Source organism: Hemiscyllium ocellatum, chromosome 21 (assembly GCF_020745735.1).
Source record: "Hemiscyllium ocellatum isolate sHemOce1 chromosome 21, sHemOce1.pat.X.cur, whole genome shotgun sequence".
In the NCBI taxonomy this organism is placed as follows: Eukaryota; Metazoa; Chordata; class Chondrichthyes; order Orectolobiformes; family Hemiscylliidae; genus Hemiscyllium; species Hemiscyllium ocellatum.
In genome coordinates, this window is record NC_083421.1 from 61063323 (window position 1) to 61075946 (window position 12624).

At 48.9% G+C, this 12624-nt stretch overlaps 1 protein-coding gene across 1 annotated transcript in view; it reads left to right on the forward strand.

The window, feature by feature from the left end:
* The window catches only part of pip5kl1 (phosphatidylinositol-4-phosphate 5-kinase-like 1), an 89660-nt gene extending 78855 nt beyond the window's left edge, over nt 1-10805 (forward strand). The window contains exons 7-10 of the mRNA XM_060841232.1: nt 1011-1066; nt 2352-2464; nt 4911-5073; nt 10376-10805. Coding sequence (XP_060697215.1) covers nt 1011-1066; nt 2352-2464; nt 4911-5073; nt 10376-10805 — 762 coding nt within the window. The remainder of the gene's footprint in view (nt 1-1010; nt 1067-2351; nt 2465-4910; nt 5074-10375) is intronic.
* Nucleotides 10806-12624: the final 1819 nt, after the last annotated feature.

Sequence of the window (12624 nt, forward strand, 5' to 3'; positions counted from 1 at the left end):
AGGAGAAATGTCTTCACCCAGAGAGGGGTGTACCTGTGGAACCCACTGCCACAACAAGCAGTAGAGAGCAAAACATTGAATGTTTTCAAGAAGGATTTAGATATAGTCCTCAGGGATAAATGGATCAAAGGGTACAGGGGAAAAGCAAGAACAGGGGACTGAGCTGGATGATCAGCCATGATCAGTTTGAATGGTGGAGCAGATTTGAGGGGCCGAATGGTCTCCTGCTGCTCCTGTTTTCTCTGCCTCAGCAGCAGCTGGACCTCTCTGTGAGAGTACCGAAGCTCCAGAACCAGCAGCTGATAGGTCGGGAGCAACAGGAGTCCTTCTTCCTCTCCCTCAATAGGACAGCCAGCCTAGAGCCCCAGGTTACAAAGCTACCTCCTGGCTGTCAGCAGGTACAGGCCCCAGAGTCCCTCAATGCCCCCGGGGAAAGCTGCACAACACACAGAGGGTGGTCACAGCCAAACAAACACACCTGGAACACAATCACGGCTGTAAAACACAGCAGTTATGTCTAGTAGAAAGTGGGACTGTGCAGACTCTCAGCACGGGCTGAGAGTGAGTAGTTGGATTCAGTGAGTTGCAACTTCTTTAGTCAGTGTGGGAATTGCTGGCAAATATGACACTTGCTGTCCATCTCTAATGCGAGAAGTTGGTGGAGAATCGCTTTCTTGAATACAACCAAGTGGCCTCTCAGCTGTTTCAGAGGGCAGGTAAGAGTTAACCACATCACTGTGGGTATGGTATGGAGTCACGTGTAGGCCAGACTGGGTAATTTCCTTCCCTAAAGGGCATTGGTGAACAGGTAGATTTTTATGAGAATTCAGAGGTTTCTCGCTTTTTTTGTAGACGTATTTTGATCATTCAATTTAAATGCCCCAGTCTCCACAATGAGATTTGAGGTCTTGTGTCTGGAGACATAAGTCTCCGAATTACCCGCCCCAGTAACATAAGCACTGTGATACTGTTCCCATCCTTCTGAAAATAACAATTTCTTTTCTTGACAGAAGTACTTCATCATAATGCAGAGTGTCTTTTACCCCGATGAGAGAATTGTTGCCAGGTACGTTTGCACCATTTCCAAAATGATTCTTTGAAGTCCAGTCAGTTGCCTATTGTTTAGATTAGATTTCCTACAGTGTATAAACAGGCCCTTCGACCCAACAAGTCCACACTAACCCACCAAAGTGCAACCCACCCAGGTTCATTCCCCTACATTTACCCCTTCACCTAACACTACGGACAATTTAGCATGGCCAATTCACCTAACCTGCACATTTTTGGATTGTGGGAGGAAACCGGAGCAGCCGGAGGAAAACCACACAGACACGGGGAGAATGTGCAAACTCCACACAGAGTCTCCTGAGGTGGCAATTGAACCCAGGTCTCTGGCGCTGTGAGGCAGCAGTGCTAACCACTGTACCACTGTGCCACCCACAATTGTCTGGGTTTCCGCCAATGGGGTTTGTCTGTGTGTAAACCTCAGTGTGGGCCTTGTGCTCATGATGAAAAGGACTAAGTGTGCGACTGGCAGGTATAAAGGTAGTTAACACAATGTTAGTGCCACAGTCTGTCAGATAACTCAACCACAAGAAGAATGAGGAGTATCTCCTAGAAACCTATAACATTTTAACAGATGGGGTAAACACAGGGGAGTCCAGAACCAGGGGTCACAGTCTAGGGGTAAAGCTGCCAGAGGAAGTGGTTGGTGCGGGTACAGTTACAGCATTTAAAAGGCATTGGGATGGGTACATGAGAAGTTAAGGTTTGGAGGGGTATAGGCTAAATACATGAAAATGGGACTGGCTTAGTTCGGGAATCCTGGTCAGCATGGATGGGTTGGACCGAAGGGTCTGTTTCCATGCTGTCTGATTCCATCACTCAATGATTGGATTGAGATGAGGAGAAAGGGTGTTGGAGAGAGTGGGGAGCCTGTGGAATTCTCTGTCACAGAGCACAGTTGAGGCCAAAACATTAAACATCTTCAGGAAGGAGTTCGATGGAGTTCTTAGGGCTAAAGGAATCAGAGGGTATGAGGAGCGAGCGGAAACTTACTTGGATGAGTTTATTGAATGGTGGAACAGGCTCGAAGGGCCGACTGTCCTACAGCTGTTCCTATTTTCTCTGTTTCTATTCTTCTGCCATTCTTCAAACTAAGGGAGTTACCAACCTGTAGATTCTGCCTGATGTAAAGTACTAGAATTTCATTAGCTTCTCATTAATGGCTTTCTCAACTTGAGTTGTTGTCTATTACTTACCCTTACTCCGTGCCCTATTACCCTCCCCTAATCCGAGCCCCTGAGTGACACACACAGCGCCCTGCTCAAGAATGTTACTGCTTTCTCTAGGTATGACATCAAGGGTTGTCAGGTAAGTCGATGGACCGAACCTGCTCCTGAGGGGAGCAATGTCATCGTGGTGCTCAAAGACTTAAATTTCGAGGGAAACACCATCAGCCTGGGTAAGGATCCATCTTTTTCTGCTTCCGATCATAACTCTCTTCACTTGTGTAGGATCAGAAGAAGGCCAGTGTTAGCCCTCCAATGAGCTCACTGAATGCCATTCTGCACAAGTATATGGCTCTCGGTGAGTTGCTCACCTGAAGAGCCAGCGCACCCGATGGGCTGAATGGCCTCCTCCTGCACTGTAAGAGCTCTGTGATTTTGTGATTGTAAGCTCCCTGCCTTTGATGTCTGATATAGCCCCCTGTTTCTGAAATTGAGAACATTGGAACATAACGTAGAGTTGTCCCACTGAGTAAGATGGGATTTTGGATCAGTGGTGCTGGAAGAGCACAGCAGTTCAGGCAGCAGCCGAGGAGCAGCAAAATCGGCGTTTCAGGCAAAAGCCCTTCATCAGGAATAAAGGCAGAGAGCCTGAAGCGTGGAGAGATAAGCTAGAGGAGGGTGGGGGTGGGGAGAAAGTAGCATGGAGTACAATGGGTGAGTGGGGGAGGGGATGAAGGTGATAGGTCAGAGGGGAAGGTGGATTGTGGGGGGTGTGGCCTTCCCCTGCCACCGCAGGAACTGCAAAACCTGCGCCCACACCTCCTCCCTCACCTCCATCCAAGGCCCTAAAGGAGCCTTCCACATCCATCAAAGTTTTACCTGCACATCCACTTTTATCATTTATTGTATCCATTGCTCCCGATGCGGTCTCCTCTGCATTGGATTAGATTAGATTACTCACAGTGTGGAAGTAACAAGTCCCAACAAATCCACACCGACCCGCCGAAGCGCAACCCACCCATACCCCTACGTTTACCCCTTACCTAACACTACGGGCAATTTAGCATGGCCAATTCACCTGACCTGCACATCTTTGGACCGTGGGAGGAAACCAGAGCACCCGGAGGAAACCCACGCAGACACGGGGAGAACGTGCAAACTCCACACAGTCAGTCGCCTGAGGCGGGAATTGAACCCGGGTCTCAGGCGCTGTGAGGCAGCAGTGCTAACCACTGTGCCACCGTGCCGTGGGGAGACTGGAAGCCTCCTAGCAGAGTGCTTTAGGGAACATCTACGGGACACCCGCACCAATCAACCACACCGCCCTGTGGCCCAACATTTCAACTCCCCCTCCCACTCTGCCGAGGACATGGAGATCTGGGGCCTCCGTCACCGCCGCTCCCTCACCACCAGACGCCTGGAGGAAGAACGCCTCATCTTCCGCCTCGGAACACTTCAACCCCAGGGCATCAATGTGTACTTCAACAGTTTCCTCATTTCCCCTACCCCCACCTCATCCCAGTTCCGAACTTCCAGCTCAGCACTGTCCCCATGACTTGTCCGGACTTGTCCCACCTGCCTATCTCCTTTTCCACCTATCCACTCCACCCTCTCCTCCCTGACCTATCACCTTCATCCCCTCTTCCACTCACCTATTGTACTCCATGCTACTTTCTCCTCACCCCCACCCTCCTCTATCTTATCTCTCCACCCTTCAGGCTCTCTGCCTTTATTCCTGATGAAGGGCTTTTGCCCGAAACGTCGATTTTGCTGCTCCTTGGATGCTGCCTGAACTGCTGTGCTCTTCCAGCACCACTAATCCAGAATCTGGTTTCCAGCATCTGCAGTCATTGTTTTTACCTAGCTGAGTAAGATGGGAGTTCACTGTTAAAGATTGGACTGGTCTATGACACAGTATGTTTTTAATGATATAATGAGCATATAATAATATATATGCGCTGCGCTGACCATATAAATAGTGGTTCCTAGAGCAACTTACAGATTGGGAACTCTGTGGTGAGTAACTCACTTCCTGACAACCCCCCCACTTTACCCCCTGCCCCACCCCACATCTACAAGGCATAAGTCAGGAGGATAACGGAACACTCTTCACTTGCCTGGGTGAGTTTAGCTCCACAACTCTGGGCACCAATGAGGACCAAACAGATCCACCTCCACCACTTTAAATGTTAACTCCCTCCTCCACCGACGCTCAGTAGCAGCAGTGTGTACTATCCACAAGATGCACGGCAGATATTCATCAAAGATCCTCAGGCAGCACCTTCCAAATACACAACCGTTTCTGTCTAGAAGGACAGGGGTATCAGATACATGGGAACACCATTCCCTGCAACCTCCCCTTCAAGCTACTGGACTTGGAAATATATCGCCGTTCCTTCACTGTCGCTGGGTCATAATCTCGGAATTCCCATCCTCAGGGCATTGTGGGTCAACACACAGCGGTTCAAGAAGGCAGCTCACCCCCCACCCTCTCAAGGGGCAACTAGGGACGGGCAATAAATGCTGGGCCCAGACAGCGACGTTCCATGAGTGAATCATAAAAGAAACAACTCCCTTTATGCTGCTGGTGAGGTGCTGAACCTATAAACGTCGGGCAGTATTGGTATTGTTAAATTTTCTTTCTGTGTTGTTGTGGATTCTCGATGTGTTCTGTTGTAGATCAGCAGAGGTCCTGGCTGGTCCGGCAGATGAACGTTGACACGGAGTATCTGAGAAGCCTCAACGTCCTGGACTACAGCCTCCTGGTGGCCCACCAGCCCCTGCATCTCGATGAACGTCGCCAAAGCTGGTCCTTTGCAAACATCATTCTCCGCACTAAGAAGTAAGTGGGTAGTTCGGAACTGGCCCCTTTCCCAAGGAATGGCTCCTTCCATCTCCTAATCATAGGACTTTGAAGCATGGAAGCAGGCCATTCAGCCCATCAAGTCCACACTGAACCTCAAAAGTGCATACCAGTCAGACCCGCACCCTTACTCTCTAACCCTGCGTTTCCCATGACTAACCCACCTAGCCTGCACATCCCTGAACACTATGGCCAATCCATACTGACCCGCACATCCACAGACTGCAGGAGGAAACTGGAGCACCCACAGGAAACCTACACAAACACAGGGAGAATGTGCAAACTCCACACAGACAGTCACCCAAGGCTGGAATCGTACCCAAGTCCCTGGCGCTGTGAGGCAGCAGTGCTAACCACTGAGCCACCGTGCCGTCCCACTCATGAAAGTATGTATTAAAGACTTTCAGCACCATGGCAAAATGAATGGCCTTTTTCTGTGCCACATCCCAATATCTTCCTCCTCAGTGGATAGCATCTTGTTTCTGAGTTGGCGGTTGTGAATTCGAGGATCTTGAGTATAGACTCCAGGGGGACAGTAAGGTCAGTACCAAGGAGGTACTGCACTGACAGAGGGCACCATCATGTGGGTGAGACATCAGACTGGGTGCCCCGTCTGTCCTATTGGATGGACGTGAAATGTCCCATGGCCACCATCTTGAATAAGAGTTTCTCTCGCATATTCTGTGGCCAATTCATTATTTATTTAAATCCCCAGAGCCAAGAGATCACCTGTTTTGCTGAGTTGAAGGTGATTAGTCCATCGCTGAGTCTGACACTCCTCAGTAATGTACAGCATTATCTCTGCCTTTCCATAAGTGCTTGTTGGGTTTGTACTCAGGGCTCCAGAGGTGATGCTTGGCAGTGCATGGACCCCAGTTTGGCCAAGGTCTTTTCCCCAGGGTGGCAGAGTCCAAACCTAGAGGGCATAGGTTAAAGGTGAGGGGGAAAGATTTAAAAGGGACCTAAGGGGCAATGTTTTCGCACAGAGGGTAATGTGTGTATGGAATGAGCTGCCTGAGGAAGTGGTGGAGGCTGGTACAATTACAGCATTTAAAAGGTATTTGGATGGGTACATGAACAGGAAGGGTTTAGAGGGATATGGGCCAAATGCTGGCAAATGGGATAAAATTAGATTAGAATATCTGGTTGGCATGGATGAGTTAGACCAAAGGGTCTGTCTGCTGTACACATCTATGACTGTATGAACCCATTTCACCAGGACCACATGCACCACAGTCATTCAGAGCCTGCCTTTTGACAGAAGGGATATGTGAGTGACCTCCTGTTTTCCACAATCCTTCCTCCCATGGATAGGTATTGGTGGCTCTCGTTAACGAAGATTACCCCAAAGGGAGGATTGACACCTGAAGAGAGACTGGATCAGTGAGGGCTATATTCACTGGAGTTTGGAAGAATGAAGGAGAGATTTCATAGAAACATATAAAATTCTAACAGGAATCTACAGGGTTAACGCAGGAACAATGTTAGAGTAGAGCTGGAAAAGCACAGCAGGTCAGGCAGCAGCCAAGAAGCAGGAAAATCGACTTTTTGGGCAAAAGCCCTTCATCAGGAAAGGGTTTTTGACCGAAACGTTGATTTTCCTGCTCCTCGGATGCTGCCTGACCTGCTGTGCTTTTCCAGCACCACTTCAATTTAGACTCTGGTTTCCAGCATCTGCAGTAACCACTTTCACCACAGGAACGATGTTCCCAATGACCAGGGAGTGCAGAACCAAGAGCTACAGTTTAAGGATATGGAGTAGGTCCTTCTGGACAGAGATGGGGAGTGATGTCTTTCCCCAGAGAGGGGTGAGTGTGCGGAATTCTCTGCCACAGAAAGCAGTTGAGGCATTGAATGTTTTCAAGGAGTTAGATATTCAGGTAGGTTTAAACTTGCTCAGCAGGGGAATGGGAAGCCAAGGTTAGTTCCATTGCCCAGGAGGATGAGAGTAAAGAGGCATGGACAGGATTTCACGGTCACAGGAATGCGCTGGTAGAAAGCAAGCTGGTTTGAAGTGTGCCTACTTCAAGGCCAGAAGTATCCGAAATAAGGCAGGTGAGCTTGCAGCATGGATAGGTACCTGGGACTTCAATGTTGTGGCCATTTTGGGGACATGGATAGAGCAGGGTGAGGAATGGATGTTGCAGGTTCCAGGGTTTAGATCTTTCATTAAGAACAGGCAAGGCGGTAAAAGAGGGGGAGGTGTGGCCTTGTTAGTCAAGGACAGTATAACAGTGGCTGAAAGAACTTTCGATGAGGACTCGTCTACTGAGGTGATATAGGCTGAGGTTAGAAACAGGAGAGAAGAGGTCACACTGCTGGGAGTTTTTTATAGGCCTCCGCAGAGTTCCAGGGAGGTGGAGGAGAGGATCGGCAAAATAATTCTGAGTAGGAGTGAAAGGAACAGGGTGGTCATTATGGGGGACTTTAACTTCCCCAACTTTGACTGGAAATGCTATAACTCCAGTACATCAGATGGATCAGTTTTTGTCCAATGTGTACAGGAGGGTTTCCTGACACAGTATGTCAAAGGGCCGACATGAGGGGAGGCCACACTGGATCTGGTGCTTGGTAATGAACCAGGCCAGGTGTTTGATTTAGTTGTAGGTGAGCACTTTGGAGAGAGTGACCATAATTCAGTTACGTCTAGTTTAGCGATGGAAAGGGATAGGTACATGCCACAGGTCAAGAGTTATCGATGGGGCAAGGGCAATTATAATGTGAATTAGGCAAGAATTAGGATGCATAGAATGGGGTAGCAATATGCAGGGGATGGAGACAATCGAAATGTGGAGCTGGTTTCAGGAACAACTATTGCATGTCCTTGATAGGTATGTCCCTGTCAGGCAGGGAGGAGCTGATAAGGTAAGGGAACCGTGGTTTACTACAGAAATTGCATCTCTTGTTAAGCAGAAGAAGGAGGCTTATGTGTTGATGAGGCAAGATGGTTCAGGTGAGGTGATGAAGGGTTACAGATTAGCTAGGAAGGATTTAAAGAGAGAGTTAAGAAGAGCAAAGAGAGGACATGAGCAGTCTTTAGCAAATAAAATAAAGAACCCTAAAGCTTTCTATAGGTATGTGAGGAGTAAAAGGATGACTAGGGTAGGAATAGGGCCAGTCAAAGAGAGAAGTGGGAAGTTGTGTGTGGACCCTGTGGAGATTGGAGAGGTGCTAAATGAATATTTCTCATCGGTTTTCACTCAGGAAAGGGGAATATTGTAGAGGAGAAGAATGAGGTACGGGATATTAGACTAGAAAGGATCGAGGTTAGTAAGGAAGAGGTGTTATCAATTCTAGAAGGACTAAAAGTAGACAAGTCCTCTGGCTGGATGGGATTTATCCGAGGATTCTCTGGGAAGCTAGGGAGGAGACGGTGGAGCCTTTGGCTTTGATCTTTGGGTCATCATTGTCTACAGGTTTAGTACCAGAGGACTGGAGGATTGCAAATACTGTGCCCTTGTTCAAGAAGGGCAGTAGAGATAACCCAGGGAATTATAGACCAGTGAGCCTTACATCTCTTGTCGGAAAAGTTTTGGAAAGAATTATAAGAGATAGGATTTATAATCATCCAGCAAGCAACAATTTGATTTCAGATAGTCAACATGGTTTTGTCAAGGGCAGGTCATGTCTCACAAACCTCACTGAGTTTTTTGAGAAGGTGATCTAGCGTATGGATGAGGGTAGGGCAGTTGATGTGGTGGACATGGACCTTTGATAAGGTTCCATAAGGAAAAAATGCAGAGTCATGGGATTGAGGTTGATTTAGCAGTTTGGATTAGAAACTGGCTTTCTGAAAGAAGTGAAAAATCACACAACACCAGGTTATGGTCCAACAGGTTTAAATGGAAGCACTAGCTTTCAGAGCACTGCTCCTTCACAACCACCTGATGAAGGAGCAATGCTCCAAAAGCTAGTGCTTCCAAATAAACCCGTTGGACTCTAAGCTGGTATTGTGAGATTTTTAACTTGGTCCACCCCAGTCCAACACCAGCATCTCCAAATCATTTCTGAAAGAGTTGTTTTGATGGAAAATATTCAGCCTGGAGTGCAGTTACAAGTGGTGTGCCACAAGGGTCTGTTTTGGGACCACTGCTGTTTGTCGTTTTTATAAATGACTTGGATGCAGGCATAGGTGGATGGGTTAGTAAGTTTGCAGATGACACTAAAGTCGGTGGAGTAGCGGACAGTTTGGAAGAATGTTTCAGGGGGACTTGGATAACCTGCAGAATTGGGCTGAGAGGTGGCAAGTGGAGTTCAATGCAGCTAAATGTGAGGTGATTCACTTTGGGAAGAATAACAGGAAGGCAGAGTACTGGGTCAATGGAAAGATTCTTGGTAGTATGGATGTGCAGAGGGACCTTGGTGTCCATGTAGATAGATCCCTGAAAGTTGCCACCCAGGTTGATAGTGCTGTTAAGAAGGCATACGGTGTGTTAGGTTTTATTAGTAGAGGGATTGAGTTCCAGAACCGCAATGTCATGCTGCAACTATACAAAACGCTAGTGCGGCCTCACTTGGACTATTGTGTACAGTTCTGGTCGCCCCATCATGGGAAGGATATGGAAGCATTGGAAAAGGTGGATAAGAGATTTACCAGGATGTTGCCTGGTTTGGAGGGAAGGTCTTATGAGGAAAGGCTGAGAGACTTGGGTGTCTTCTCATTGGAGAGAAGAAGGCTAAGAGGGGATTTAATAGAGACATACAATGTCTAATAGAGGATTAGATAGGGTAGACCGTGAGAGTCTTTTTCTAGGATGATGACGTCAGCGTGTATGAGGGGGTGTAGCTGCAAATTGAGGGATGATGGATTTAAGACAGATGTCAGAGGCAGGTTCTTTACTCAGAGTGATAAGGGTGTGGAATGCCCTGCCTGCTAATGTAGTTACCTCAGCCACATTAGAGAGATTTAAACAATCCTTGGATAAGCGCATGGATAATGATGGGATAGTGTAAGGGGATGGGCTTAGATTAATTCACAGGTCACCACAACATCGAGAGGCGAAGGGCCTGTTCTGCGCTGTATTGTTCTATGTTCGATAGTTCTTCAGGCTAAAGGAATCAAAGGGTAAGGGGAGAAAGCAGGAACCGGGGCCTGAATTGGGTGATTGGCCATGACCGTATTGAATGACAGAGCAGGCTCGATGGGCTGAATGGCCTACTCCTGCTCCTATTTTCTCTGTGTTAGACCTCAACAAAGTCCATGATGTGACTCAAAGCTCTCGAGGGAGTATTAGGCTTTGTGTGAATGCAGGTCTTTCCTCTCTCCATCTCTCCCGTGCAGGTCCATGGTAAGTGGTGCTAGCCCCACAGCCTCGGTGGGTAGTCCAGTGCCAGGGCTGGTGGAAGAGGATACGGCGGTGCTGGTGGCTGAGACAGTGAGTGGCACGGACGAGTGCCATGTCAAGGAGATCCCCGGGCCCACCGCGACCGTGGGATCTGACAGCATTGGCAGCTCGGAGCTCAACAAAGCGGACCCGGCCACCCAGAACCGCCGGCTTCTGCCCAACTTCCGGAACTCTCTGCACGTCATCGACGGGGCGCAGTCCCGCTACTTCGTGGGCATCATCGACATCTTCACCGTGTACGGCTTCCGCAAGAAGCTCGAACACCTGTGGAAGTCCATCCGGTACCGCGGTCAATCCTTCTCCACCGTCAGCCCTGACCAATACGCCAAGCGACTGTGCCAGTGGGTAGAGGACCACACAGCATAGGGTGCCAGACCTGGAGGGGAGGGGTTGGGCGAGACGGGCTGACGGGGGAGGACCATCTGGAGACAGCTGGGATTTTCAGACGAGGAGAGAGCCAGGGCAGGGTGGGGGCTCTCTCCACTCCCCCCGCACCCAACCCCGGTCCCGTGACCGTGTGCAGTCAGCGTCTTGACAGAAGGTGCCGGAATTGGGGATGGGTTATCGGGAGGGGAGGCACTACACTGGGCAGTGTGCGGCTGGGTCCCACAGCCGAGGGGAGGCTGGTCTCGAGCTGAGATAGCAGCAGACATAGGCTCCATCCATCATTCGCTCACAAACCCTGGCTCTAGCGCTGGCTTTTGGAGATGTCTGCAGCCCTTGGGGTGCATGGGGAAGCTGCCTGACCTTTGCATGATCCCTCTGTCTACCCTCGTCACTGTGGGGGGTGTGGGGATGCTGCTGAGCATTACTGTTGAGTTCTAGGCCAAGCATAAAGTACATACCTAATCACTGCTCCGTAACATGTATAAACAATGGTTTTGTTTTCATCGCTGTACATAATCAGAAAAGCCACATCCAGTTGAGTTACCCTCGTCAGCTCCCTCTTCTCCCGAACCTCTCCACGTCTGGGTCGAGAGCATTATCCAGCCTGTCAAAAGGTGAACCTGTCCATGCTTCCGGCACCTCAACTCATGGGGGTGGGTTGGGGAGAAAGGAATCCCTCCACAAGGGGGCAACTCAGAGGGTGGCATGATGGTAGTGACCCCTATCTCTGAGCCAGGAGGTTGAAGTCCCACTTGCTCCAGAGACACGCGGCAACGTCTCGGAGCAGATTGGTTCAGAAAATTTCCAAGACGGATCTCAGCCGCTTCATTGATGCTGTGAGTAACTGTTTAACCAGGGCTGAGTTAGTGAAACTAATCCTACCCCTGGCCTGTGAGTAACTGTTTAACTAGGGCTGAGTTAGTGAAACTAATCCTACCCCTAGCCTGTGAGTAACTGTTTAACCAGGACTGAGTTAGTGAAACTAATCCTACCCCGGGGCTGTGGGTAATGATTTAACCAGGGCTGAGTTAGTGAAACTAATCCTACCCCTGGCCTGTGAGTAACAGTTTAACCAGGACTGAGTTAGTGAAACTAATCCTACCCCCTGGCTGTGAGTAACAGTTTAACCAGGGCTGAGTTAGTGAAACCAATCCTACCCCCTGGCTGTGAGTAACAGTTTAACCAGGACTGAGTTAGTGAAACCAATCCTACCCCGGGGCTGTGGGTAATGATTTAACCAGGGCTGAGTTAGTGAAACTAATCCTACCCCCGGGCTGTGAGTAACAGTTTAACCAGGGCTGAGTTAGTGAAACTGAACCCACTTCATGGGTAAGTGAGGGAATGGAATCTGGTTCGAGGGTTTTTCATTTGGACAGTTAATTGTAAACCTCATTGATAGACATGCCTGTGTCACATGATGCCAAAGTGACAACTATTGCCTCATTCACCACGGTAACCAGTACAGACATTGAACCTGGCTCGGGCTCTCTGTTTTAACACTTAAACATATCAACCTGCATCCATACCAGTCGGCAGGACAGAAAACAAGGTGCCTCCCTGTGTAGGTAGAGTTTATTAACTACTCAGTCTTACAATTCTTTGTACACCCCAGTCCCTGTAACGAGCAGAGGCAGGAGGGAGGTATTTTACTATGATGATCTGGAACGTGCTGCCTGACAGGGCGATGAGAGAACCTTCAGAATGGGAGAAATACTTGAAAAGGAAGTGACAGCAAGGCGATGGGGGAAAGGGCAGACCAGCGGGAATAATTGGAGAGCTCTTTCAAAAAGGACCACCG